Below are 27,471 nucleotides of genomic sequence, written 5' to 3' on the forward strand. Positions count from 1 at the left end.
ATGTAGAACTATTTCGCGGGACACAGTGACTTTGAAACCATATACTTTCAATTTTATATATATATGTATGAATGTGTGTATCTCTCTCTCAACAGTTTCGTCATACTTATACACGGGTCTCTCGTCCTTCTCGCCGTCCACCCACTCCTCACTCGCACACCTCTCCCATACAGCGAGTCGCGTGATGCATTCAGGAACATCGGAAACAACACAACTTAGCAAAACACAAATGTCACCGATAGGCTTGTGCAAAGCCCGAACCCATCGTTCGATTAAGTGTGTTGGAACAGGGTTACATACATATAAACCAGGCTGCATGGGTAGAGGCTCACGAGGACCAGGCTTGGAGACCCCTGCAGTGAAGGGACCTTGAGTTTGACACCTGTGTTTAAATGTTACCATGCAATGTTTGGCAACGTGTGGCCAACCCATATGAGCAACCACAAGAAAAATCTTACCGTTATAATCCACCTATCTCTGCTTACTCTGTTTTATGATGATTATTATCACAAGCAAGTGATGTAACAGTATAACATAACTCTGGTTAGCACACACACATCTGTTCCACTGAAAATATCACACACGAGTTTAACTTTGCATGCAGCTGCCTGAGAGCCATTATGGAAGATTATTGTGTTAGTGCTCAAATTTGCTGGGGGGAATATGTGGAAGGGTTAGCAACAGTAGCATTAGTAAGCAATGAAACACTGTTCAGTCTGCATAAAACCTGGAATTTCAACACAAATTACATTTATGTTACTCAGAAATGTATTAAAAAATAAAACGTTAAGATGATTGTCAGGGATGGCAAATCTATAGTCCACATCCCACACAGTCCACAAGAACATTTGTTCTGGTATGCATCTCTAAAAATGAATAAAACCCCCAGAGGAATGGTTATTTTAAAAAAAGAAATCCCCCAACATGTTTAACAAAAACAATACTGTCAAGATCAACTGTGATCCTACTGAGGATAAGCACTATAGAAAACCTATCGATGGATAACAAAAAAATTAAGTACAATCCTCAGTCAACAGTTTCTGTCAGAGTAAAAAAAAATCTGGAAAAGAACACACTGTTTGAATTGACTTTATTGCAGTATGAAATGGAAAGCACAATGGCAATAATACTTGAGCTCAGGGAGTTCCAGCTGAGCAGAGTAACATATAAATATGTACAAGACACACACATACTGTACACACATGCAAATTAATTATTACTGCACTCTGAGAGCTTTTAGTTAAAAAAAACCCCAAGAGATTATTTAACTTTTCCAGAAGATTGAGGGGAAAAATATAGCGAGTAGAAAAAGTTTCATCAAAAGGTGTTACCTTAAATGATTAAAAATGTCCAAAAGGAATGACATTTTAAATATTGGTGTGTTTGATGGGTGGTATAGCATTTGGTTAGCAGATGTAATTTTATGATATATAGACACTGAATAATTCATAACTGGGGGGGCGAGGGGGGGTCAAACTATGCTGACCATGAGTCTGTGGAAGAAGTATCCAAAAACATCAAACTTTGCGTGACCAAAGAGCATTCAAGTTCACTAAATACATTTCCTTTGTTTCCATATTTACAAATTGTAAATATCAGTATACTATATCACTAAAAAGGTATTGCATTTATACACACATGATAAAAAAAAAAAAAACTGAGCAAACAATTTGGTCAGTTTCATGAAGAGGACGAGGCTGGCACTAAAACGCCACAATGAACCGGCGACATGGTGAAGTTCACGTCATGAACGTGGCGATTTCTGTTGAACCATAATGATTACGATTGATCCTTACAGCCAGACGTTACTTTACTGAGATAAGACTGTTTAAAATTACTGGCGTTTGGCCTTGTAAGGTCGGGAGCGTTTCCTGCGATCAGGCTTCCTCTGTTTGTGCAGGCGGCCGATACTCACTCCCTGCCGACGACGCACCGAAATGTTCTGCTCCACAAGGCTCGCTAGCATCCCTGCAGAGACCAACCAATTTAAAATTAAAATACACAGCACAAGGCCGCAATACAAGTCATGTTGTTTTTAGTATGCAAATTCTTTGCAAATTTAGTGCTGTTATTTTTGGGGATGTAACACTGTAAGACAAGTTAGTGTAGTATGATTCACATGAGAAGCTCTCTTATTTTGGGAGTACTACTGGTCTACATGCGTATTAACTTTGATATTGATCAGTTGCCTGTCAGCTGACAATACAAGGTGTGTCAAAGATTAAGAAAGGCAAGAGAGCGAGGCTAAGGACAAGTGAGAGGACAACATTTACCTTCTTGGGCCAGCATTGATATAAAGGTGCAAATGAACTCATCATAATTATGGGTCCTCCTCTGATCGTCAATCTGCATACAGGAAGACAAACATTTTGATGAGAATCCAATACAAACCGCCTGCCAAATTACACTAAGTGGTTGTGAGTATATTAAACCCACTTTGTATTTCTTTCTCTTTTCGACTTCCTCCTTTAGATACACTTCATAATTGGCAATGTCTGCCTCGACGCACTTGAGCAGTGCAAGCAACTCCTGCAATTGACAGAACAGTGTCTTAATTACGTTACTCTGCTCTACACACACGGCAGAAATTGTCATTTTTGGACTTACTTTGGGTGAGTACTTATCCCCTGGGGGCTTCCTGTCTGTAGCAGGCTCGAGAGCATCGAGCTTTTCCTTGCTCGGTTTCACATCTTCTCCATCTTTGTTCTCCTCCACCTCCTCTTTCTTGACCTCCGCAGATGGTCCCTTGTCCTTTTCGTCTGTCGTTTCCTTTTCCGTTTGATCTTTGTCCTTTACATTCTCAGGACTGCAAGGCGGCTTGACAGCATCTGCAGCCAATTCTGCTGCGAGGAGAAGAGACAGACCAGAGAAAATATATACGACTGTGAGTATTATTTTATGCTCTGTTTGCATGTGTTGCTGCTCCGTGTGTTAAATAGTAGTTGTTTGAAGGATTACAATTACCGTAGCATCAATGATCATTTCCATTATTTTAACAAAGAGTGACAGCCAGCATGAAGCAAGCACACTCTGCTTCTTATTTGGAGAAATGTGCAAGCAAGAGCTAGGAGGAGGGCATAAGTGGAGTCAGTGCACACCTGCCATAATTTAAAGTGCCTCTGATTAACCAGAAATGAAATTGAAGATGTTCTAGTAGGATTTTCCTGACATTTTTCTTCTTTCATGCAGAAGGCATAAGGCTTTCCCCTAACATGGACTACTATTGGGATCTGTTTCAAGTCCAAAAAAGTGATGCTACCACTACCTTGCACCACTGTAGGTATGGTGGTCTTTTGGTGATGAGCAGGGTTGTGTATGCGCCACAAATACGTTTTAGAATTCTGGTCAAAAAGTCAATCAAATTTCAAATTGTTCAAATGTGAGTTCTAATATGTTTTTACAAAATTTTAAACCCACGGTTGAACTTGTTAGCCTTAATTCCAAAAAGTATGATATGATACTCAGAGCAAACACAACAGTGCTCATCTAAAGAGAACACCATAGCTACAGTGAAATTTGGTGGTGGCATCATGCTTTGGGACCGTTTTTGTTCAGTTGCAACTGAGGAGGAAATTATGAACAGAATTAAACACCATTTAGTGTTATTACAAAACCTCTGGGTTTCTGTGAGAAAGGAAAAATAATATTGGGAAAACCATAACAGAACATATCACATTTATTTGGGGTTAATGGTGGCGGCACTGGCGGGTGTGTGCTGAATCTCATTTGACAAGAATTTGATCAGTTAATTCTGAACACAGTTATAAGATGGTGTGCACATTTGTGGAACCTCATTATCCAAGTTCTTTATTTTAATTTCTCCTCTCCAAAAGATTATTTTTTTTACTTCAACCGAACAGGTTATAGGTGACATTAACAGTGGAAAAACTTTTGAAATAATTTCTCCTGGGTCTCATTTTGGATATTACAAAAAAAAAATCGGGCATTTGGACAGGGAAGTGAAGACGTTTTATATCCACTGAAATCATGGATTTCCAGTCATTGCAAATGGGTTTAGAACATATTCACCGCAAGAAACAGACAGGAATGGCCGCATAACCATAAATGCCATTGACATGTATTATATGAGTAAATCTGTAGAACTTAAACCAGAGTGAGCGACTTGGATACTCACCAGATGGTGGAAGGGAATAGATGACTCCATCCTCCAGTAAGTGTAGCAAGGCCACGCTGACAGACGGACCCAGTTCTCTTACAGCACGATTATGTCGGGAGTCTAGTCGAAGCAACTCGTCTTCTCCGAACAGCACGCGCGACAGATGGGATGCTACGGGACTAGACGGACGTGTGGCGGCCTGCGAGCGTGCGGGTGAGCGAAGCGGCGAGTTGAAGGCGCTGCCAATCTCCGAGGCCGTGTCGGTGCTCTCGTTGCTGGGTGTGGGTGAGGGCTGCGAAGCGGAAGTGATGCAAATGCCGCCGGTGCGGCCTTCGGTGCGCACAGAAAGCGGTGTGTTGAGGGCATCTTTTTTTTGGGCCTCCTTCTTTAGTTTCTCAGCCAAGACACTGAGGGCAATCTGGCTCTCCATTCCAGTTACGACCCTTCCTGTTCGTGATCGCAGACTTGCTTTCCGTCTAAACCTAGAAAGAAGAACATTGAAAAAGTGAAATCATGCATCTACCAAGGCTGTAAATCGAGGGTACTCTTTGGTGTGTTCAGGAAGAAGAGGAAAAATAAATCAATCAGGAAACTAACCTCGTTGATGCTCCTGCAGATCCTGTGACTTCCTCCTCATCCTCATAGTCATCTTCATCCTCAGAGTATGCTGGCCGTGCAGGTCCCAGCACTCGAGAACGTCCAACACCGGCAGCAAGATCCTCCTCTTCCTGTCAATCAAAGTATCTTCATTTAGTGAAACGTTTGCAGCATCTGAAGTCCTTTGACTACACAGTATTTCCAAACAGGAGGGCTGAACTTTGTCATGACCTGTAGGTGGCAGTATAACTTAGTTTTTACCATTATCAGTTATCATTTTAAAAATAATTCATCTGCAGACTTACATCAAAATGTAATGATTTCATCACCGATACATTAAGATTGATGAAAAATAGATTGAGCACAGTGTTAGCTTCAAACATACAAACAAAGGCGGGGAATAATATAATCTCCCACTGAGCTTTCTCCTGAAGACGATAAAAGCTTAAAAGTGTTTAAAGTGTTTGCAGGACTACAGACAAAAATTCTTGCCATTTGTTGGTTCTTAATTATGCGTTGTTGTTGTTCCATACTGGATAAAGATGAGTGTGCATTAAAGATTCAAGAGCCTTGACCCCGCTCACCTGCATCGGTGACTTGGCATAGTTGTGATTGTCGAGGAAGGCAGGCAAACGTTGAACGATAGGGTTAGTGACTTGCTGTGAGCCTCCCCCGGGTGCTTTTCCTGTGGACTTAGTGTTTCCTGAAGGAATGGGGGCAGCTTTAGATTTCCCTCCTGACTCATCTACAGAATCTATAAAGGAGACAATATTTTATTTAAAGTGCATCTTTTTAGAATCCACAAAACTATTTGCAAGAATGGAGGAATAAGCACCAGGGGAAGCTTGATCAGCCCCTTGGGATGTTACTAGCTCCCCATCTGCTTCTTTCTTGATTGAATTGGTGCTGCCGTCAAGCGTGGACGAGTCCTGCTGCTTCTTGTCCTGGACAAGCTCAGGTTGGGTGAGTCGGATCATCTGCAGGCACAGCAAATTCATTATTTTCTGAAACAAAACATCAATTTCATAGCAAAGACTAAGAGGAGTGTACAATTTCAGAGTACGAAAAGAACAGCAAGGCCAGTACGTTTGAACAGTTGTAAAATGGGGGCAGGGACATAGTGCAGTGGTTCACATAGCTGACTAATGCAGCTGGGTAGGGTTCATTTCACACCCTTTAAAAATCACCAATGACTGGCAGTGAGTCCAGGGTGTAGTTTGTCTATCACCGTCACCATATGTCAAGTGGGTTAGGCTACAAGCTGCCGTGACCCTGAGTAAGGACATAAGATGGCTGCTACCAAACAAGTGATGGAAGAAAATTCATGTTATCAGTCAGATCAGAGTTTAATAATGATTCACAAAAATTATTCCCATGTTCATTGCATGTATGTGTACTGTGATTTTATACTATTGTTGGGCCTAGGGCAAGGACGATACGTCAATTTGAGTTTGCTTTATAAATAACTATCGTAAATATAACATCTTCATAAATCAATCAATACAATAACATATTATAAATATGTTTATTATGTTAATTTAGAATAATATATTGATTACATGTATAATGTATATAATTTATTAATATATACACTTTGCAGAGTAGACTGTGCCTGTGTTTTCTTCCATTGCCCCACTTAAATTATTTTGGGACGTGTCTTTGAAGCTGAATTAACATGGACGCCGTGACTTGAGGATGTTCTTTGAAGCCCCTTAACGAAATGCTCCCATATTGCTGACATAAATGAGCTCTCGGAGAAGGGGTGGCGGTTAGTGGGTCCTCAGTTTCAGGGCTGTTAGTTGTGCTAGTTACTTGCATGTTTCTTCCTCTCATCTGGTCTACTTCCCTCATGGAGTTCAACAAAACTAGCATTAGTGGTAGCTGCAGTTTTTCTCACTCCAGTCACATGACATTCATATGGAGGAGGATTACTGAGACTATCGCGATTTTCAGTTTTGATCCAGTAATTAGAGCCCAAGCTGGGCCCCAACTGTCTAACGGTATTTCGCACCTTCTGTAGACCTTCCAGAATAGTCTGTCGATTCTTCTTTAAAACCTCCAGTTTGGACTCGTACTTCATCCTACGGTCCGGCACCACTGCCATCAAGTTGAAGCGGATGTCATGATATGGCTCACTGAGAACGAGAGGGGCACAAGCGCTGACAGTGAAGCTAGGGAGACGCCATTAGCAATGACTGGTTCAACACTCACCCAGCAGTGGCCAGTCCAATCCTCTCCATGATGACCCGCCGAGCTTTATCCGTCCATTCCTCCTCCTCTCCCCATGGTCCTAAAAGAGTTCCGAAAACAATATTATTATATGTTCTTATTTACAACGTTCAAAGTACCAAAATTCTGCAAACACAAGTACTGCAGCATCCAATATTACCATGGTCAATAGGGTAGGCCTTGAGGCCATCAAGCTCAAAGAGGCGATCTTTGATAGGGACATAGCTCACAAAGTGGAAGGCCTCCATGGTTCGCACTGCACTAATCCCATTCTGTTTCTCTGGAAGGTGCCGAGGCTCCGGTCTCCATAGAAACAGAGAGGTAGAGGGATCTCAGGAAAAAATTATTCCAACATAGGATGAAATCATTTGCAAAATGTAATGGTAGCCTACCTGGCATGGCTGTTATGAGCTCTGGCCAGCTCAGGGGCATTTCCAATGGCATAACCTTTACTCTGCAAAATAGACGCCATTTTAGACTTGTACGTGACCTTAACGAGAGGAATCACACACATTTATGCTGCCCATTTTGTTCACAAGGTTTTCTGCCATTAGCCTTGGGGCCATGACTGAGGATTAATCGTGCTGTTAGGATTTCCCCAATCCCTTAAAAGTGTCTTATAGGAAAAGGAGACTCACAAAAGGGGGTAGGAGTGAAAAAAAAAGTAATAAACATATTCTACAGTGAAGCTTTAACCGAGAAGTAGTCTCTAATACACTAATCATGCCACTGATTTCATGTGGACCATTTTTAGCTGTTGCACACATGAACTCTTTCAATCACATAATCACATTATATGATGCCACGATAATTTCATGGCTGATGTTGGAAGGGCCGGATATTTGTCTTTTCAAATGCTACAGCAAAATTGGCTTTCAATTTTGACAGTTGTGATGCTGGGACAACATAAGAAATTGTATTCTTTAAAAAAGTAATAAGTGAGGATGTCACATATGGTAGATAAATAAAGCTCTGCCCTTCAACGGTGTCCTCTAAACTTTAAAACAAATCTGATCATTTCCATTCCCCAAGTGAACTGGTTTTACAGTCTCCCAAAACAAATCTAAGGAACTTATTAATTTAGTACAGTACATTTTTCTCAGACATACATATATCAGAAAACCCTTACCTCTGGGCTGAAGCCTTTTGTGAAAGCTTTCATGCGACTCAGGGTGGTGCCAAGCTCAACACCACTGCAATTCAGAAGCACACTCAGCAAGGCATGAGTGGCACACGAATTTGGTATCAGCTAAAGTGAAAAATTACAGCAAGTAAGCATTCAAATGTTATTTCACTAATATCATCTTGAATATTGTGTTTTTGATAGGTCCGTGATCCATTACCTGATGTGCAAAGAACATATCATTAACTATCTCTTCATCGATGACAGAGGTTTCATCCACCAAAGTATTAACTTTCCTCCTGGATCGACGCTCCTCAATCCACTTAAATAGAAAGATGAAGCCATAGACTGGGCTGGAAAAGAAAATTAAGGATTCCTCAATTCGATTTTACAGAATTTTAGGTATGAGTTTGCAGTGTACGAGGTGTGTCAGTGAGGTTCCAGGACTGGTGTCACAAAAGAGATAATTCAAGCCAAAACTAAAAACTATGACTCTTCCCCTGCGATGTGGGCCATATGATTAACCAGCATGTCTACAAAGAGATTCTGCAGCATTTGTTTCCTTCAGTGCGGGAGAAGAGTTGTGGAAGGGCAAATGTTTCACCGTGACAATGCGCCTGCTAAACATTGGTGGGAATACAGAACACGTACCTTTGACATTTGCTTTGAAGGTCATATATTTCCTCGACTTGTACGCCTTTAACACCTACAGGAAATGCAAAAGAACTTCTCATTAAATACATTTTCCAGTAAAGAATGAGATGGTTTTGTTGCAGTATTGTCTTTATTACAATTCAAAATAACATAAAGGTTGAACTACTCACCAAAATCTTCAACCAGCAAAGTGAACAATCCTAATAATGAGAAAAAAATATGCAGTTAACACAGCGTTTCGTAACGTCCATGTCAGGAGGCTAAAAATATCAATCATTTATATTGTGTGCTACAATGATGATGATTGAGCAACAGCAAGCTCGATTGCTCCCCAAATGCATGGTAAATAAACTGCACACAACAAGCTGTATATGGCTGATATATAAGCGTCTCCCTAGCATGATCATACGAATGGAGAGGAGCAACTTGAATGAAAAATTATTTAAAGCTAGCTGTCGTAACGTTACTGTGAATCTGTTGAAATAACTCACCTGGGTCGCTCTCGAGCTCCAGCCACCCTTTGTTCATGTTTGCGTTTGCATTCAGTGCACACTACCATTTAAGCGGTTTTATTGTCCATGTCCATCGGCGAAGAGGTAGTAATCTTGACCGCGCCTATCCATTCACCATACAAGTACGAGCTGAAGATAAACACAAAAGACAAGAATCGGCCGCCTCCAATTTGCGTCATCAACAATCGACGGGCTATCGCACACAAAAACAATACTAACCTCATTTTTATGGATTTGGAAGAGACAGAAACGAATTGTAAATGAAACACCATTGCCTTAAATAGAAGATTGTGTGGTTCCTTCAAGAAATATAGCGAACACATATAACTGAATACTTCAATTTCATTCAAGGGTTTAGGGTCCTGGAGGAACATTGCTTGGTTGGCTGCGACACCCGGAGGAAGGAATACACTGTAACACTGGGGAAAAAATTGGAAATGAGGAGAAACGTTTATCGTTGTATTTTTACAATTAGCCTGCAAATGAATTGATCGGTCGCTTTGTGCATTAACATCGACATTTGCCGAAGCGTGCTACGCATATGCTCCCACGGTATGTTGCTTAAATATAAATGATTGCGATAGTTAGCGCGTCTGGCTATGCGAGAATGTTAGCATGTAAGTAATGTCGACTAACGTTATCAGTCCGAGCGAAACACACAGCACAAATACATTTTCATTATCACAAGGAAAATGAACCCCATTGTTTAAGCAAATGGGTTTTCCTGCAAAATAAGGTTGGATTGTTGTACTGCTTAAATGAACGCGAATAGTCGGGGGCGGGGGTTTGCAATTACGTGTGTTGTTTTATAACTAGCTAGCGTATTGGTAAGGCAGGAAACAATTGTTCTGTAGTTGAATTATAGAAGCAGGTAGGTGCAACAATTGTGGTTGGTCCTCAGCGTTTTGAAAAGCTATAGATGTTGTAGATGTGTCTTTCAGCTAGCTGCTTATGCATCCATTATTCAAATGGATTCGCGAAAAATAGATTCGGTTGTCGTCAGTGACTAGTTCATCCACCTATAATTCTTATTAATTTGACGATCCGTGAGCTACAGTATGTATATATTTAAACATTATGGTATTATAGTTACGTTATGGTTCAGTTGTGTAATTTAACAATAGTTTAAACCAAATGAGTAACTTCTCACGTCAGGTAAAATACTGTAAACTTATATTATTAAATATGAAGCTACACAGATCTATTAACTAAACAATTCTGACTCTGATTCTTGACAGGTTTCTTCTTTTGAAGTTTTGTTGTTTGTGTATTGCGAGCTATGTCCTTTGATACTTTATGGGCAGCTATGTCATTTGAACCTTTAATATCCAATCACTAAGTATACATTCATGTTACATCAACTCTTCTTTAAAACGGTTTGTTTGTTTGTTTGTTTGTTTGTTTGTTTGTTTGTTTTAGGACCCCTGATGAAGGTGTGCAGGTAATAGTTTGAGAGCCCTGTAAGACGCCATGTCTGAAGAGGCCATTTCAGAAAGTGACCTGGAGGCTAGCCTTAACAGTGAAGAGGATTATCAGGAAAATGATGAAGAGGAAGACAATGGCGATACGGAGGAGGAGGATGAGGAGGAGGAGGAGGATGAGGACGAAGATGAAAACTGTGGAGATGATGAGGATCACAGTTTGGGTGAGTGTTTCTATTTCTCGTGACCTCATGGGTAGCATGAATGGAAGCAGATGTTCTCATTAATGAATGCACGTCACACAAAAACAGGTACTGTTTAAATCAGACTCAGTCAATGTAAAACTACTGTTCTCTTCAAAGGAAAACCTGCTAGTGCACAAAGCTGGAATGAAAAATCTCAAGAAAGTCGGGACTCCACCTCAGCTACCTCTGGAGATCCTTCCTCAGAGCCACCATCACGGCCTGAATCCCAGCCGTCCTCCAGGGCGCCCTCCAGACCAACCTCTCGCTCTCAACTTCCGAGCAGCCCTGGCAAATCAAGTCAGACCAAGACACATTCCAGAAAATCAAAGAAAGAAAAAGCTTCTAAACTAACCAAATCTTCCAAGCCTTCAAAACGGTCCAAACCCTCCAAGCCTGCCAAACCTGCACACATGAGGAAAAATATCAGGTGCGTATGTGTTTTACATTTCCTGTCCAATACAGCTTCTTGACATGTTATTGAATGATAATGCATGACACACTACAATAGATGAATCAAAAGATACCTTTGTAAATATAATGAGGATGATGAGATGACTTATACAGAAGTTGAAGCATACAAATATTTACACAAATGCAGTTGTTCGTCACCTTGTTAGCGGTACTGAACACTGAAAGTTTCATACGTTCACCAACCTCGTCGTAATTGGAAAAATCGAATGTCAGTGTACAAATGACCAATGATCAGTTGCACATAAAATCACCAAACCAACAAATCATGAATTTCACTAAAAAATTCAAAACAGAACTTGATGGATATTTAGTGCAAATCAATGTAACTTTTGCTGTTGCCTGACAGAAATACATTCAGGAATGTTTGACTTCACCATGGCAAGTGACACTCTCATATTACATATATACAAACTTAGGTTAAGAACCACTGCACTAACGCAATTAGTAAAATGTCATCTAAAATTAGTATTTTGATCATAGTACTTTTTAAACCAAAATTCCTTTACGTATGGTAGATTGCAGTACTCTGCCCCTTGTTTAAGGTGAACAAAATATTAGAAACTACTCACCATATCAGACTGTTTCCAGACATTATTGTTTGACTCCAACAGAAAGCTGCTGAAGGAGGACCAGCTGGAGGCTGGAACCAAGGCTGCTCAACAGGAGGAGATGGAGAGGCGGAAACGTCTGGAGCAACAGAGGAAAGACTTCCCTACACCAGCTCCAACTTTATTTGAATCCCAACTAGGTTCGTGCTTATTTTCCTGTCATCAAATAACAGTTTATCATTTTTCGGAGAACTAAAAATGAGACTAATTAAGACGATGAATTTTTTATTCCAACAGTGGACCCAACTTCCTTTTTGGGAGAGGTGTCTCACTTGGTCCCCGCTCTTCTCGGCAAGCAGGATGTGATCTGCCTGGACAGCAGCGGTGATGAAGATGAAAACATGGAACCAAAACTCCCTGAGCTAGCTATTAGAGATGGTAATGGAGATAATAGTTCTTGATGACGCTAATGCCCAATTAATCCCTGTGTGTGTTTTCTCAAATACACTAATTGACAAGTCTCTAGAAAAATTATAATACAATTATTTTTATTTTAATGACATTGTCTAAAACTGAATAAAAAAAATGCCCCCGGCCACTACAGGCAGAAATATGGTATGTGCGGCAAGCCCTTACGCTCTGTTTATTGATGGCACAGATATAATTGAACTCAGTTCTGGGGACGAGGACGCCCTGCAGATAAGCAGTGAGTCGGGCGATGAGGAGGACGATGGTAGCCCCGCCGGCACTGAGGAGAGCAGTGGAGCGCACATCAATGATGCTCTGAACTTGCCTGATGCCCAGGGCCGCGTGATGGTTAATATCAACCACCCTGCGGAGGAGAAGGACATTTATCTCGCACCACAGCTGGCCAGGGCTGTCAAACCTCACCAGGTATGTCTACAGTGTGCTTTATTTGTCATCTGCCAGAATGCTTTATACTTTTCCTCTCAGGGTGTCAGTGTGACATTTTCAACTCATCTTTTCCCTAGATTGGTGGTATCAGGTTTCTGTATGATAACCTGATTGAGTCTCTGGAGCGTTACAAGAGCAGCAGTGGTTTTGGTTGCATCCTGGCTCACAGCATGGGGCTTGGCAAGACACTGCAGGTCATTTCCTTCATTGACATCCTGCTGCGGAATACTGAGGCTCACACTGTCTTGGCCATTGTTCCTGTGAGTAATTGGAGTCGATATCATCTGTGCGCAGTTTATTTGTTTTCATTTCAACGTGTCTGCACTCTTTTATTCCTGTATATAGCTATTTATAAGTGCATACAATGCCACTCAAAAGTTTGGAAACAGCTTCAAATTGAAATGGTCTCAAACACATTAAGACAAAATTCAAGATATTAATTCCTGATAATACACAGTTGTGGATTTAAAGTCGTTACAGGTCATAAAGCATCATCCACAACATCATCCACATCATAAAGCTGACGGAAAATATAAAGCTGTGCAAAGCTGTTAGATGGCAAAATGTGTCGACTTTCAAGAATCAAATATATAAAGCATTCTGTTATGATTATCATGTGTTTGTTTGTCAAATAATTCCATCAATAGTTCTTCAAAATGTCGATTAAGGAAGAATCTACTATTCAGGAAATGTTTAAATAATGAAAGGAAAAAAACACTGAGTTAGGGTGTTTCCAAACTTTTGACTTGCACGGTATATAAATGACTTTCCAAATAATGATTTTGGATAAAATGTGAGGAGTAATGGGGCATGAATGGAGTAAAATAACTTGAAATTTTACTTTGAATTGTAACAAAGTACAAATCTAATATTTTCTTTCACTTTTGTCGACCTTACGGAGATTCTCATTCTCAACTGAATTTGCAACCTTATCCAGATCCGCACCAAAATAAAATGGTTTCTTCCTTGACCCGTGCCACAGCGCTCCACAATATGTAGTTGTCTGCATTGGTTAAGTTCTCTCACTTTCTTGCTGTTGCGTAACTCTGCTCTACACACCTCTCCGATCGCATATTTTTCTTACCGTCATCATAGTTAGACATTGCCTTAGTACTTATTTTGCTCCAACTCATCTCTGATCTCTTTGTTGCTCTCATTTTAGGTGAACACACTTCAGAACTGGCTCGCAGAATTTAATCTGTGGCTCCCACCACAGGAAGCGCTTTCCTCTGAGACTGACCCCACTTTGTTTACCGGACGTACATTCAAAGTTCAAATTCTGAATGATGAGCACAAGTACGTTGCACACCACAAAGCACAATTATTGTCCCGTGTCCACTGTTGAAAGTGTTGATCAACCTGGATGTTTGTCCTGCAGAACCACAATAGCCCGGGCCAAGGTTGTGGAGGACTGGAGCCAAAATGGAGGCGTGTTGCTAATGGGCTATGAGATGTACCGCCTCCTAACAATGAAGAAGAGTTTTGTTACGGGCAAAAAGAAAAAATCAAAGAAGCCTCTGGGGCCTGTTATCATTGATCTAGATGAGGAAGATAGACAACAAGAACTCATGAAAGGCGAGCAGAACTCATCAGTATATCATAATAGTACCGTCAATGTGTGATTAATATACAACTGCAAATAAATACACCCTTGTGTCATCATTTTTTTATTTAGGTATTGAAAAGTCCATTCTACGACCTGGTCCGGACGTGGTGATCTGTGATGAGGGCCATCGCATTAAGAACTATCATGCCAGCACGTCACAGGCTCTAAAGAATATCCGTTCGAGGCGCAGAGTGGTTCTGACAGGTTACCCCTTACAGAACAATCTCATTGAGTACTGGTGCATGGTGGATTTTGTTAGGCCGGACTTCTTAGGCACACGGCAGGAGTTCAGCAACATGTTTGAGCGGCCCATTCTGAACGGGCAATGTATGGACAGCACGCCTCAGGACGTTCGCTTGATGCGTTACCGTAGCCATGTGCTGCACAGCCTGTTGGAGGGCTTTGTCCAGAGGTGAGCAGGGTTCCTAAATTGTTTGTTTTTGGAAGAAAAATAGCTACAGCACGCGTTAATTGTGATATATTTTTTTTTCTGCTTTGTAGACGGGGCCATGATGTTCTGCAACACCAGCTTCCCATTAAGATGGAGCATGTAATCTTGGTGCGGCTATCTCCTATACAGAAAGCACTTTACACTGAGTTTATGAATCGCTTCAGAGAGGCGGGAAACAATGGGTGGCTTGGTCTAAACCCTCTGAAGGCCTTCTGTGTATGCTGCAAGGTAAGACTTTCGAATCAGAAGTTTCTCCTAATGTGACATGCAGGATTTCATCGTACACCTTTGGGCAATAAAACTTATTATTATTTTTTTTTTAAATCATCTTCACGCTAGATCTGGAATCACCCAGATGTGCTTTATGAAGCTGTACAAAAAGAGAATCAGGCAAACGAGCAGGATCTGGACCTTGACGACATCGCCGGCGGTCCCAAAGGCAAAGTGTCAGACTCCAGCAACAGCAAAGCCAATAACATTCCGCCGCTGCTCAATCCCTCCCAGGATCGAAGCAATCAAGTCATCACTTATGAATGGGTATGATGTCACCCTCATAACCATTCGCTGTAGAAGTGAGCGCTTTAAAAAAAAATACCCAGTGGTCATTTACAGGCTCTCGACTATATTTATCTTGTTTTTGTCACAGGCAAAGGAAATTATGTCAAACTACCAGATAGGACTTCTGGAACACTCTGCCAAAATGGTGCTGCTTTTTCATTTGATCGACGAGAGCGTCAGAAGAGGAGACAAGATTTTGGTCTTCAGGTAAGACGCTTAAGTGTCTGTTGCATCAAATGCAAATCCACCACTAAGCAGTTTATAGAAGAGTCCCGCTGACTTTACAGTGTTTTTAATTAATTCCCCTTTTGTTCCATTAGATTAGAAATAAATATGTTAATCCTACTACATGCCTTCAATCTTAAAGGGGAAGTCAACCCAAACATACTTTTTTCAAGAATATGTTCTATGCTAGCCCACTGGTTGAAACAAGGCATTCTGGTAAGGTGAATATTGCGTTTGTGGAATAAGAGTTAACCCACCTACTCAGCTTCAGAAAACAGGTTAGGCGTGATTGGTTGTTACCTGAGCCCTGAGCAGGTGTGGTGTCGTTTTCAGTTGACAGAAGTGACAAAATGAAACCCCCCCCCCCCCCCACCCAAGGGGGCTAAAAAGGGATGGATTTTGCTGCTTAACTCATATTCCACAAACATAATATTAATCAGAATGCCGTGTTTCAACTAGTAGGCCTGCATACAACATATTCTTGAAAAAAAAAAATGTTTGAGTAGATTTCAACTTTAAGAAAGCAGAAATTGTACAATAAGTTAACTGTGCTCGTTAGTCATGTATTGTATTCCTCAAATCGTGGCATCGGCACTCACTTCTCTGATAATCTCCTCTTGCATTGCCAGTCAAAGCTTGTCAACCCTGACAGTCATTGAGGACTTCTTAGCAAAGAGACCCATTCCATCGCAAGACGACACCAAGTATCAGAACCCCAACTGGGTTCGCAATCTCAATTATTATCGTAAGTTCTGTGCTCTTAGAATGTATTTTACATCAAATTTGAATTAAAAAATGGTTCTGTGCTCTTAGAATGTATTGTACATAAAATTTGAATAAAAGAAAAAATGTCCTTAAATGAATGTTTGAACACAACCATTTCTAAATGATTAACTGCAAATGTACTTAAATGTTAAATACAACTGAACAGCTCTTAGATTGTAAAAAAAAAAATGTGTCTCTGTGTAGGACTGGATGGGAGTACATCTTCCTCAGAAAGAGAGCGCCTAATCAATCAGTTTAATGACCCAGAGAACACCAAATCGTTGCTCTTCCTGCTGTCTACCAGGTGTGTGTCACAGATTTTCCCGCATCATTTCCTTAAACGTCCATCCACCCACTGACAGGCACTAAAACGTGTATGTTTTTGTATCAATTTTTTTCCTATCTCAGAGCGGGTTGCCTGGGTGTGAATCTAATCGGAGCGAACCGTGTTGTTGTGTTCGATGCCTCCTGGAACCCGTGCCATGACGCCCAGGCGGTGTGCCGGGTCTACCGCTATGGTCAGAAGAAACCCTGCTACATTTACCGCCTGGTTTGTGACTTTACCTTGGAGAAGAAGATCTATGATAGACAGGTCTCCAAACAGGGCATGTCAGGTAAGAAATTGAAATTGCTTTCCATGCTAGCCAAGTAACTTACTTGAAACGCATTGCTGTGATTGCAGACCGCGTAGTGGATGACCTGAACCCGGCGCTGAACTTTACTCGAAAGGAAGTGGAGTCACTGTTGCATTTTGTTGAGGAGGAACCTGAAGCGAGCAAGATCAATCTGAGGGCTTTGGAAAATGAGCCGGTCATATATGCAGCCTGTCAGCTTTACCCACATCTCATCACTAAAGTACAATGACTAATTTATTAATATTGAACTGACATACTACATGATGTTTTTGATGCAGTGAGGTCTGTCCTTTGTGCCTACAGCAACCTTTCCAACATGAATCCCTGTTAGTGGACCGGAAAGAATCCAAACTGACCAAAGCGGAGAAGCGGGCAGCCAAAAAAAGCTACGAGGATGAAAAACGAGCTTCTGTGCCCTACTCTCGACCGTCCTATGCCCCTTATTATCCAACCAGCAACCACGTGCTTGCTAACATACCCGCATTCAGTCAACGTGGTTGGTGAGTTTCAAGTCAGGCGTTCATTGTATTTAATGTGGTCTGACTAGCAGTTCACAAATGTCATCATAGTCAAATGGCCAGCTCATTCATTTATACGATTCTATTTCCAGGCGCCCTATGGTCCGGCCTGACGACAAGCCAGTAGCAAGTGTGAGGCCTATCCAGTCGACCCCGATCCCCATGATGCCTCGCCAGGTTGTCATGGGCATGGCGGGGGCCAGCTCCCCTGGCAGTTTACCTGTCAATTTCCTGCAAAAGGCTGGCGTTTATGTTCAGCGGATTGTCACCACAACTGGTACTTTGTGATGTTAATTATTATTATTATTATTATAATTTCTGATATTTTTACTCATTAAAATTAAGGTTACAGCTTTTGAATTGTTTTAGAATCAATTATTGTACTGATTTCCCCTTTTGATTAATCAAGTGATCACTAAAAAGGTCACGTGAGGCACAGGTATTATTGTGGTCCATCTTTGTCTTTGAGTGTGTGTGGCTTTAACTCATTCACTGCCATTGACAAATGTATGTCTTTTCGCAGTCCAGCCATTCGATCCAATGAACGTATTTATATTTTTTTCAAATTTTTTTCAAACGTTAGGGGATAAGAGGGTCTGAAAATGTCTGGCAGTCAATGAGGTAAAAAGTGATGACTGGCCTGGTGAGTGACGTGGGAGTCAACGAATGAGAGTATGGAGTTTGCTGTTTGCTGTGAGCTCAGGTTAGCAGCCTGCTGTTAAGTGGATAACCAATACCTAGTTTGCGTACTGTTAAGTGCCCGGGCATCACTTGTGGCTGTTGCAGCTTGTGTATGAATGTACTTATTATGTGTTTATTTTGTCCCATATAGCTTGGTCTATCCTTGACAGGGTTGTGGGAGCATTACAATATGTTCTAACTCGCAATAGTAGACTATATTAAATTTAGTTAACATCAATGTAGACATGCTGTTGTGGTGTGTTAATTAGTTCTGCTTTGCAGTGGACACATTTCACTTCATCTTCTTTTTTAAGTGTAAAATGATCCCAAATTTTGGATATTCCCTGTCTTTTACACTTTTGAGTTTCTTGGCTTGCCAGTTGCCACCATCGCGCCAACATAACACACACTGGTGCGTGAGTCTGCAGTAACCTGAATCTATGTGGAAAAATGATCACTGCCATGCTTTGAGGCATCTATTTTTCTTTGACCTTTTTAGTATTCAAAGTATTTGAATTACTCCATTCATTATTTCAGCCCTAATTAATGTGTATTTTCATGTTCTGTGTCTGTAAATCTGTAGACATTTTCATCCCAGGAGCAAACAGCACAACAGATGTCCAAGCTCGAATTCGCGCTGGCGAGAGCATCCATGTTATCAGAGGATCTAAAGGTAGATGCAACAACGTTCATTCTGTATTTCATTGCATGTGTACTGAGTCCATCATCAGGTGTTTTCATGTCCACAGGTACTTACATAAGGACGAATGATGGAAGAATTTTTGCAATTAGATCTGGAAAAATCAGTAGACCATCCGCCGGGGGCGCAACTGTTTCAAGAGGTACAAATGCATCTTGATTTATTATTGTAATTAAACAACGGGTTTCATCTGTCATAATTCTGTGTGGAGGGAGGCGAGTGGAGTTGTTGCGAGTGTTGTGTGCCAGTGGCTGAATAATATAGCGTCATATTATCAGACTGTAGCACATTTTCCTTATGTTTACTGATGGGATTGTTATTTTGCAAAATGTCGCCTTTGTAATGCACCATAGCCACAGTGATGCATGGTGGTGGCAGCATCATGCTTTGGGCATATTTTTTTTTCCTGTGGAATTGAAGCTTTAGCATGGAGGGACTTCCAAATGAACACTTGCAAAGTCATTTTGGCACCCAAACCTTCAGCATGACAATGACCCTCAGCATGCATACCAATCAACACAATATTAACTCATTCACTGCCAGACATTTTTAGACCCTCTTTTACCCTAACGTTTGAAAACAAAATATCAATAAGTTCCTGGGATTGAATGGCTGGATTGTGAAAAGACAAATAAATATGTCAATGGCAGTGAATGAGTTAGCATAAGAAAATAATGTAGGGTGACCGAAAGCGGGCTGTGCACTAAGATGCCCTTGCAACTTGACATTTGGAGCTTCATCACATCCTCATCATCATCATCATATTATTATTATTATTATATCTAATTACTATTGCAATAGATGGTTATAAATATATATTGTTAACAGCAATATTAATTTGAAATCAGAAGTATTGAAAGATTGTTGACAGCGTGAGGCAGCCGGGATGTGCCTGCTGTTAGTGTGCTTGCAAGTGCGCGACAAATGCTTGATGGCGTGTGCCGTGTGTGCGCGCTTTACAGACATACAGATATACTGTATATGGAGGCTGTCTCAGCTCTTCAGTATGGTAGTATTATTAATCGATCTTCGCAGAGGATAAAGCATATAAGCTTGTAAGTATTGTTACATTGGCTACATGTGTTGCACCACTATTTGTCTTCAAATAGCCTTTGGTTTGATCTTTAAAGCAAACCCTTTAAAGTTTAAAGGGCCATAACACTGTGTCACCGATTCTATATGTTATGTTAGGCCAGCTATGCCGTTTCCCATTATGTGTTAGCATTAAGCTAGCAGATCGTTCTTTGCACAGGATAAAGAATAAATGCCTGTACGCACTGTTACATTATCTGTCTACATTATCTGTCTACATTGGAACCCCGCTATTTGTGTATATAATTAAGCCCCAAAATTAAAAAAAAAAAAAATGACATTCAGTAAGTGTTCCGACACCACTTATGTTCAAATGAACATTGCTTAAAGGGTTTAAAACACTATGACACTGGTACTATTCTTTAGCCCGCCAATGCTGTTTCCCATCATGTATTATCATTATGCAAGTGGGGTCTAAGACAGTTATGTGGTTGTTTTTAATTCACATCATGTAATTCTCGTTTTTTTTTTTTTTTTGATAGTAATGTTTAACTGAGAGTAGCAACAAACAGCTTGAAGCCTCCTTTTTAAAGAGTTGTTTACCATCTGCCAAACTGCTGTGAAGCGTGTTGAATCAGGTTCACTGCCACATTACAGCATTTGTACGTAGTCGTTCTCATACCTTTTACACCAAGTACTGAGCACTTCAAGTACCAACATTATAATACAATAGTGTAGCAGGTGTAAATGTTCATGAAAGTAATTTTCTTACAAGTTAGTTACATTACGCAGTTTGAACATTAACACCGCGTCTAAATGTTGGACAATTGCACATAGTTAAATACGACTGAACTGTACTTGGGCAGTAATTCCTTCACGTACCACTAGAGTGTGCCCAAGTACCACACTTTGAGAATTGTTGCATTGCAAGTCAAAAGCAAAATGCAAAAGAACTGTATTAGCGACGGCTAATATCTCAAAAAAACTTGTTGGTTGGGATTACTAGTATCCCAATACTACATTATCTATTTTTAAAAAAAGTTTTATTTTTAATGGTTTGTATGTCCCTCCCCTCTACAGATAGCCAACGTTCTGTGATCCATCCACTCAGCAATGGCTGCGACTCCCCTGGGGAACAACTGCAGCACTCACCTGACATTGACGTGGAGCACCAGTCCTCATCTCCCTTGAGCTCCGAGATTCTCCGCGAGCTCAGCCGCTACACGGCATCCACGAGCGACGGCACCGGCGGCGCGGGAAACGAACTCTCCTCCCCGTTAGATGTGTCCGTCACGGCGGTGGGCGATGGAGGCAATCTGATTCCAGACCTCCGCCCACCACTTGACGACGACCTCTTGAGCTCAGGTTTAGAGGCCCGAGGGTTGAAACGCAAGCATACTGAAAGTCAAGGCGCCACGGCCAAACGGACTCCAGCTACATCACATTTCCCCGGATTGTCCCTGAACTCCAGTGGGCTTAGTTTTCCACCAGTGGGTTTGAACTCTTCCTCGCTATTGGGGAGCCTGGGGCATATGACTCACCCTCTTCTGATGGGTGGAAGCGGTGGATCTTCATTCCTTCAGACACCAGGACAGACTCTGGCAGACCTGCAGACCATGTTCCCTTCGGCCCCGGGCAACGGACAACTCCCTCCCCCCTCCTCATCAGCTCTATCCACCGCCCTCTCTTCGCCCTCCAACACCATCCCCATATCGTCGGCATCATCATCCGCGGCTACTTCCTCACTGGCACCGGGTTCTCTGCCCCCATATTTGATGAGCCCCAATGTGGCCGGCCTGCTTTCGTCAGGCTTCCCAATCAACTACAGTCAGTCCTTGCTCCCCGAACCCCGGATGTTCCCCGGCCCTCTTCTCTCCGGGTCAGCAGGTTTCCCCACAGCAAACTCTTCTTCAAATACGCCTGGCTTCCTCTCCCATTTCAACAATCCCACATCCAGCCTGTTGGGGGCGGCTCTGACCCAGCCGGACAGGTATCAGAGTGTGGAGAATGGAGGCGATAGTTCAGATGATGATGTCATTGAGGTGACGGGACACTGAAGAGTCACACGTGGGCAGTTGGACACAAAGGTTAATCATGGTTAGGCTGATGAGAATGGGATGCGATTTGACGAATAATAGTTTTTCTGCTAAAAACAACCCTGAGTCATTTTGCGTCATATTGTTTCTGATAAACAGTTCCATTTTAAAATTCCAGGATGTTTATTTTTAGCCATTCGGGTATTTAGTTCTTTCTGCATTCACTGTCCCAACAGCAACACAGCGACACATTTACCTGATCAACAAGAGAATCCTCTCGCATCTTTGAAAAAGTAACAAATCTTTATGCTGAATAAAACTGCCTTTTGTGTTGGATTTGCTGTGAAATGGAGCAAGTGTTTGTAGCAGCACTCACCGGACGAATTTCTGCTGATTTTATTGCACACCACCCTAAAATTCATTACACTCACTTTGGCCACAGACTGTTTTCACAGGCCAGACATTTAAACAAAAATAAACAACTAAAAAAAATCCATCCAAAACTGAAATATTTCAGTCTGCAGAAATGTGTAGCATCCGAGTTTGCGACGAGATTGTGGTTCCATGACTCATCACATCAATGTAGATATCTGTACATAGCAGTTATCCTCATTGTTTATATTTCAAGTTAAATACTTTTCAGTGTGTAGGGAGGTGTATAATTACAGCATCTATGAAAAATAACAGTTGCATTGTTTTGTTATGGTTTTCGGGAGGTGTCACTTTCCCCCCCCTGTTAACGCTCAAATGAATGTATCTTAACTTGCCCTCAGTACACACTCTGTGTTCTGTCATATTTAGCCTTAAATAACACAAAGAGGTCTTGAGTGTTCTGATTTTAACTTGATACTTGCTCTTTTTTAATCATTGTGATAACAAATGTGAACATGCTCTTGTTTTCTAAAACAAGAACCAATCAAGTTAAAGCAGCACTCATGTGACATTTGCGGAATGCAAACTTCTCCCATCACGGTCCGAGTGTTTATTCAATGTCAACGTCTGCATCAGAACATTCACACTCACGCCCACCAGTGACTGTGGCCGGCCGGGCCAGGTGGCGCTGTGGGCTTCACCAGCCAACAAGTTGCAAGGGCCTCCCGTGTAAGTAGTGTCTGTCAGTGGTGTGTTTAGGTCTCTGCTGCTCTCTAGCCTTGTCATTTATGTTGTGATGACGCCGGACTGGTGTTTAGATTTAGGAATCTGTTTGTAAACAGGCTGACACAGTGGTTTTATTAGCCTGTAGAAAAAACAAGGAGGGCATGAGACTAAACAGCATTAACATGTAAAGAGAGTTTTTACAGTAGACTGGTGGAGATTTTTCTTTTTTTTTTTTTTTTTCTTGCAATATGATTTTTCTTTAGCCTGTCTTGGAATCTTGTAAAGTTGCTCTAATAGGTGGATTATGGAAAAGATGCAGAGTCAATGTCTATATTTGTACCCTCGTTAGAATTTGAAGTTGGCTATCATCGCTTTATGTTGAAATCTGTTGTTTCATGTCTAGTTGGATCATTTTTATGGATTGGATATTTAATTTTTTAATTACTTTTTATAATTTCATAATGTGTTCTTTTAAAAGTAGATTCTCTCATTTCAGTGTGTTTAATGTCTGAAATGTATTTATTTTTTTTATTACCTTATGTTCCTATGTTAGATGGCTGATCCATGCCACGTAGACAAAAGCAGAAAATAACTGTGTTATCAATGTTATTTTAAAAATAAAACACTTCTATTGCGTGAATACTCAGTGTGCTTTTTAATAAACAACACAGCTTTGGCTGGTCAATAACATTCAGAGGTACAACTCAAGTCAATCTAAAAGCAGGACAGAATGACATCTGACAAAGTCAATTTTGGCCCACACACTTGACACCTCCTATTATGTAAACATTTGACAAAAAAATGATACATTATTGTCAAATTTTGGTCCACAAAGTCATAATCAAGAACCACCAAAAAACTCATTTGAGGTTCTTGTGGAATAAAAACGTAATATGGAAATAAATGACAGAAATGTATTCAGTTGCCATATTTGCTGTGAAAACAAATAGTTACTCATATAAATACTTCTGTGGCCTTTTATGCAAACCATAGTCCCTGCATTAGTGTCAGTAACAACATTATGAATTCATATTGCAGCCTTCATTTGGACTAGATGTGGCAAAAGTACTCACACACTACTTAAGTAAAAGTACTGATGCTTGTGCCAAAAAAAAAAAGACAGTTGAAAGTATAAAAAAACGATTCCTTACATAAAGCGGGAGTCAAGTCAAAAATTGGCGTTGCAATAATAATTGGCCGCAGTGGTCTAATAACATTATGATTAATATTGTGTTTGTGGAATATGAATTACCGGTAACCAAAAGAAATCCATCTGTTTTTATCCATCTCAGGGGGCAGCCATTTTTCCATTTGCTTTCGACTGATCATAGTGCCTAAGGGCTCAGGTAATTACCAAACACAGTGAACCTGTTTTTTGGGGGGGTTATCATGTGACATTCAACAGCAAATGGCAAAATGGCGGCCCCCTGAGATGAATAAAAGGAAGGGTTTTGCTGCAGAATTTTTGACTTGACTTCAACGTTAAGTAAAAGTCAAAAAGCACACTCTGAAACACACAAAATGAATTTTTACTGTCAATTACATACAATACTCGTTTTTGATAACACACAAGAATAAAATGTTTTATTTTCAAATCAAGAGATTGCTAGTGTTGGATTAGGCTTTTATGTTATCATAGTTTTGCTCACATTGTGAATTGACTGAAAAAAAGTCTAAATTAAGTAGTGACAACAACTAAATAAAAACATACCTTAGCTATGTGTTTCTTCAGCTTAGAATTTTTGAACAGCCAAAGTTGGCCGTTTCTAGGCTGGCACAAAAGGCATTTATGGCTCTTGTAGACACCCATGTCAAACAGTTTTCCTAAATAAAACCATAGATGGGTAAGTCCCCAAGAACTCAATCGTGGTTGATTTTACCTCACTCAATTCATGTCTTTTTTTTTTTTACATTGTGTTGTCATCCTCAGAGTTGGGGGGAAAAATGTAGAAAGTCTATTTTGTCAAAGTAAGGAGTTGAAAGTAGTAAAGTACACATATCCATGTTCAAATGGAGGGAGGAAAATGAAAAATGAGAAAAAATGTGAAAAATCAACTGAACACAGCTATGTATTTGGACTTCATTACTTCCCACCACCAGTGAGCAGAGCTGGGCATGGCCACTGCGTTCCGTTTGTATTTTTTCCTTACTCGGCCATGTGTCAGGAGTGTGGCACCTGCGTGTGACGTGGTACAGGCCAAGTCTGTTCTCGACGTCGTTTGGCTGACTCGGACCGACTGGGACCACGAGGGTCGTTGTAATATGCAGGCGGGAAATAGGCTACGCCAAGCTCTGCCAATTAGGCCTGGAAACGTTTCTTTGCCACATAAGCGCTGGTGACTTGATTCATGATGATGAGGGCACTAATAACAGGACAAAGTGCCACCAGGTACCAAATGGAATCACCAACCGACTTGGTGAACCACACAGATGTCAAGCCAAGGAGCAGGCTGGCACTACCAAGCAGGTAGGTGACCAGCCCTGATGTCGCGTGGTACCTCTTGAGTTTAGCCAGTGACCAGCCTTTGGCCAGAGAGTGGTAGATGAGGGGCACGGCAGCCAGCGACTGGACGGACGCCACGCAAACCGTGATCAGGCCCAGCAGGCCATGCCAGGAGGTGAAGTGAGGCTTGCCGTGCAGATGTTTGTTGTAAAAAATGGCTGCCAGGCCGAGCGCGGCACACGTCACGCAGGCACACTGTAGCATCCAGTGCACGCGACCTTTCACCTTGTGGGAAAACCTCCTCATCGGGGAGCCGTGGGGCGAGAAGAGGAGGATGGCTTCTGTCATGAAGAAGGAGAACTGGTGGAAAGGAAAACAATAACCAGCCCTGTATTCATCATTACACTCAGTGGCCACAACATTAGGTACACCTTCCCAATCTAACGAGAGCCAATAAAAGGCTCTAGCACACATTCCTCTGGTTACCTCGACTTAGTCTAGTCTTCCAACTTACAAATCGTTGCTTGGTCGATTATTTGCCTTGCGAGCCAAAATTTTAATTAGAAGCAAACTTCGAATTGGGCGCCACACTAAATAAGATTTCACTCTTGGCATTTATTATAATGACTATACAGGCTGTGCCAGTTCTGACAGGGCATGGCTCAAAACATGGCTCATGGTGGCCCAATAGGGCCACCACCTAAAAATTCTTAATGTAGAAACCTAGAAAGGAAATCATAGTCGAAAATATATGACACAAATATAAAAATATACATATAAATAAAACATGAAAACACTCGCAAGAAGCATATGCTACCCTGGAATTAACCGTGTGGTTAACAGCCAATCTCAGCAAGAATCAGAGCTCCTGACATCTCTGACTTGTTAACACACGAATACTACTCTGTGTGTGTGTGTGTGCGTGTAAAATGCAGTACGGCAGTAAACCTGCTGTATGTTCCGCATTGACCAATCACAGCAATGTAAACGTGTCAGGTGTTTCAAGCTTTATTTTGAAACTATCCAACTTACTGCTAGTGTCATGAGGAAAGGATGCCAGGAAAACCAACCTGTAAAAAGTTACATCAATTGGTCAAGTATAAGACATAAACTTGTGTGAGAATAATAAATAGCTCACTCACTTGTACCAGGTCGGGCTAGAACAGCGACGAAGCCCGTGAGGGTTATGCCGAGAAAGTGTGTCAGCACTGCGGAAACTACTCGGGCGAAAGCGAACAGTCGAGGTTCCGCTTCTGCCTCTTTGCTTTGGGCCATGTTCGACAAATACTAAATGAACAGTATTGACGGCTTTTGGCAATCCACACACGCCAACCGTTTCGAAAGAAACGAAGCGGGAACAAAGGTAACTCCGAAGGAAAACCACCGTAATTAAAAGCATCAAGTAGGTCATTCAAGAAAACCTACATGACCAAACAACGATCATATCACAGCGATATGAGGAATAATGGACATATTTGATGTGGCGTGTTGGCAGTGATATGCCGGGAAAACAATTAACTTCCGGTTACTTCCGGTTACCGTTTCATAATAAAACGATATGTTTTACGGCTTCTACAGGTTAGGTTTTACAGTATTTCAATTTTTTTACAATAGTGTCAGTGTTGATAATGCGCTTTGCTAGTCACCCAAAAAAAACAGTCAGATGTCTAATTTTATTTTTCCAATTCATTCAAAAGTGGCCTAAGGACTAATCTTGTATTTTCTGAACAATCACATCAGTTTGGGTTTTAATTTTATTTTATTTTATTTTATTCATCATAGCAATATTGCTACTACAGTATATGCTCAAAGATCAACATTAGGATGACAATTAGATGTAGGCCTATTGCTCATCATTTGTAATGAATTGCTGAAATCAATGAGTTAGCAT

At 41.2% G+C, this 27,471-nt stretch overlaps 3 protein-coding genes across 7 annotated transcripts; 1 reads left to right on the forward strand and 2 right to left on the reverse strand.

The window, feature by feature from the left end:
* Window positions 1-1,073: 1,073 nt before the first annotated feature.
* On the reverse strand, window positions 1,074-9,655 carry bap1 (BRCA1 associated deubiquitinase 1). Of its 4 annotated transcripts, XM_086040432.1 has the most exons (18): window positions 9,452-9,655; window positions 9,212-9,361; window positions 8,891-8,920; window positions 8,718-8,772; window positions 8,287-8,419; window positions 8,073-8,192; window positions 7,336-7,397; window positions 7,104-7,246; window positions 6,926-7,004; window positions 6,726-6,849; window positions 5,550-5,691; window positions 5,299-5,468; window positions 4,715-4,845; window positions 4,136-4,599; window positions 2,608-2,843; window positions 2,437-2,529; window positions 2,274-2,346; window positions 1,074-1,968 (listed from the first exon to the last, which is right to left on the reverse strand). In XM_086040432.1, exons 2-18 carry the CDS (start codon window positions 9,246-9,248, stop codon window positions 1,835-1,837), a joined length of 2,226 nt encoding a protein of 741 aa, XP_085896558.1. In that variant the 5' UTR covers window positions 9,249-9,361; window positions 9,452-9,655; the 3' UTR covers window positions 1,074-1,834. The 4 variants fall into 4 exon arrangements, with proteins under 4 accessions (XP_085896558.1, XP_085896561.1, XP_085896560.1 ...); XM_086040435.1 differs by lacking the exon at window positions 9,452-9,655 and having other exon boundaries at window positions 5,299-5,417; window positions 9,212-9,424; XM_086040434.1 differs by lacking the exon at window positions 9,452-9,655 and having other exon boundaries at window positions 2,608-2,840; window positions 9,212-9,424.
* rad54l2 (RAD54 like 2) lies at window positions 9,437-23,777 on the forward strand. Of its 2 annotated transcripts, none has more exons than XM_086040429.1 (22): window positions 9,437-9,784; window positions 10,652-10,877; window positions 11,016-11,325; window positions 11,981-12,117; window positions 12,215-12,355; window positions 12,576-12,811; window positions 12,910-13,092; window positions 13,995-14,128; window positions 14,211-14,407; window positions 14,508-14,850; window positions 14,940-15,117; window positions 15,229-15,426; window positions 15,536-15,654; window positions 16,302-16,417; window positions 16,642-16,741; window positions 16,846-17,051; window positions 17,120-17,292; window positions 17,376-17,572; window positions 17,683-17,867; window positions 18,855-18,944; window positions 19,021-19,113; window positions 21,084-23,777. In XM_086040429.1, exons 2-22 carry the CDS (start codon window positions 10,703-10,705, stop codon window positions 22,058-22,060), a joined length of 4,488 nt encoding a protein of 1,495 aa, XP_085896555.1. In that variant the 5' UTR covers window positions 9,437-9,784; window positions 10,652-10,702; the 3' UTR covers window positions 22,061-23,777. The 2 variants fall into 2 exon arrangements, with proteins under 2 accessions (XP_085896555.1, XP_085896556.1); XM_086040430.1 differs by lacking the exon at window positions 9,437-9,784 and adding an exon at window positions 10,058-10,103.
* cyb561d2 (cytochrome b561 family, member D2) lies at window positions 23,778-27,085 on the reverse strand. Its single transcript, XM_086040436.1, has 3 exons — window positions 26,723-27,085; window positions 26,613-26,650; window positions 23,778-25,940 (listed from the first exon to the last, which is right to left on the reverse strand). Exons 1-3 carry the CDS (start codon window positions 26,853-26,855, stop codon window positions 25,437-25,439), a joined length of 675 nt encoding a protein of 224 aa, XP_085896562.1. The 5' UTR covers window positions 26,856-27,085; the 3' UTR covers window positions 23,778-25,436.
* Window positions 27,086-27,471: the final 386 nt, after the last annotated feature.

Source organism: Filicampus tigris, chromosome 9 (assembly GCF_054856515.1).
Source record: "Filicampus tigris isolate MCC_2025a chromosome 9, RoL_Ftig_1.0, whole genome shotgun sequence".
NCBI classification, from domain to species: domain Eukaryota; kingdom Metazoa; phylum Chordata; class Actinopteri; order Syngnathiformes; family Syngnathidae; genus Filicampus; species Filicampus tigris.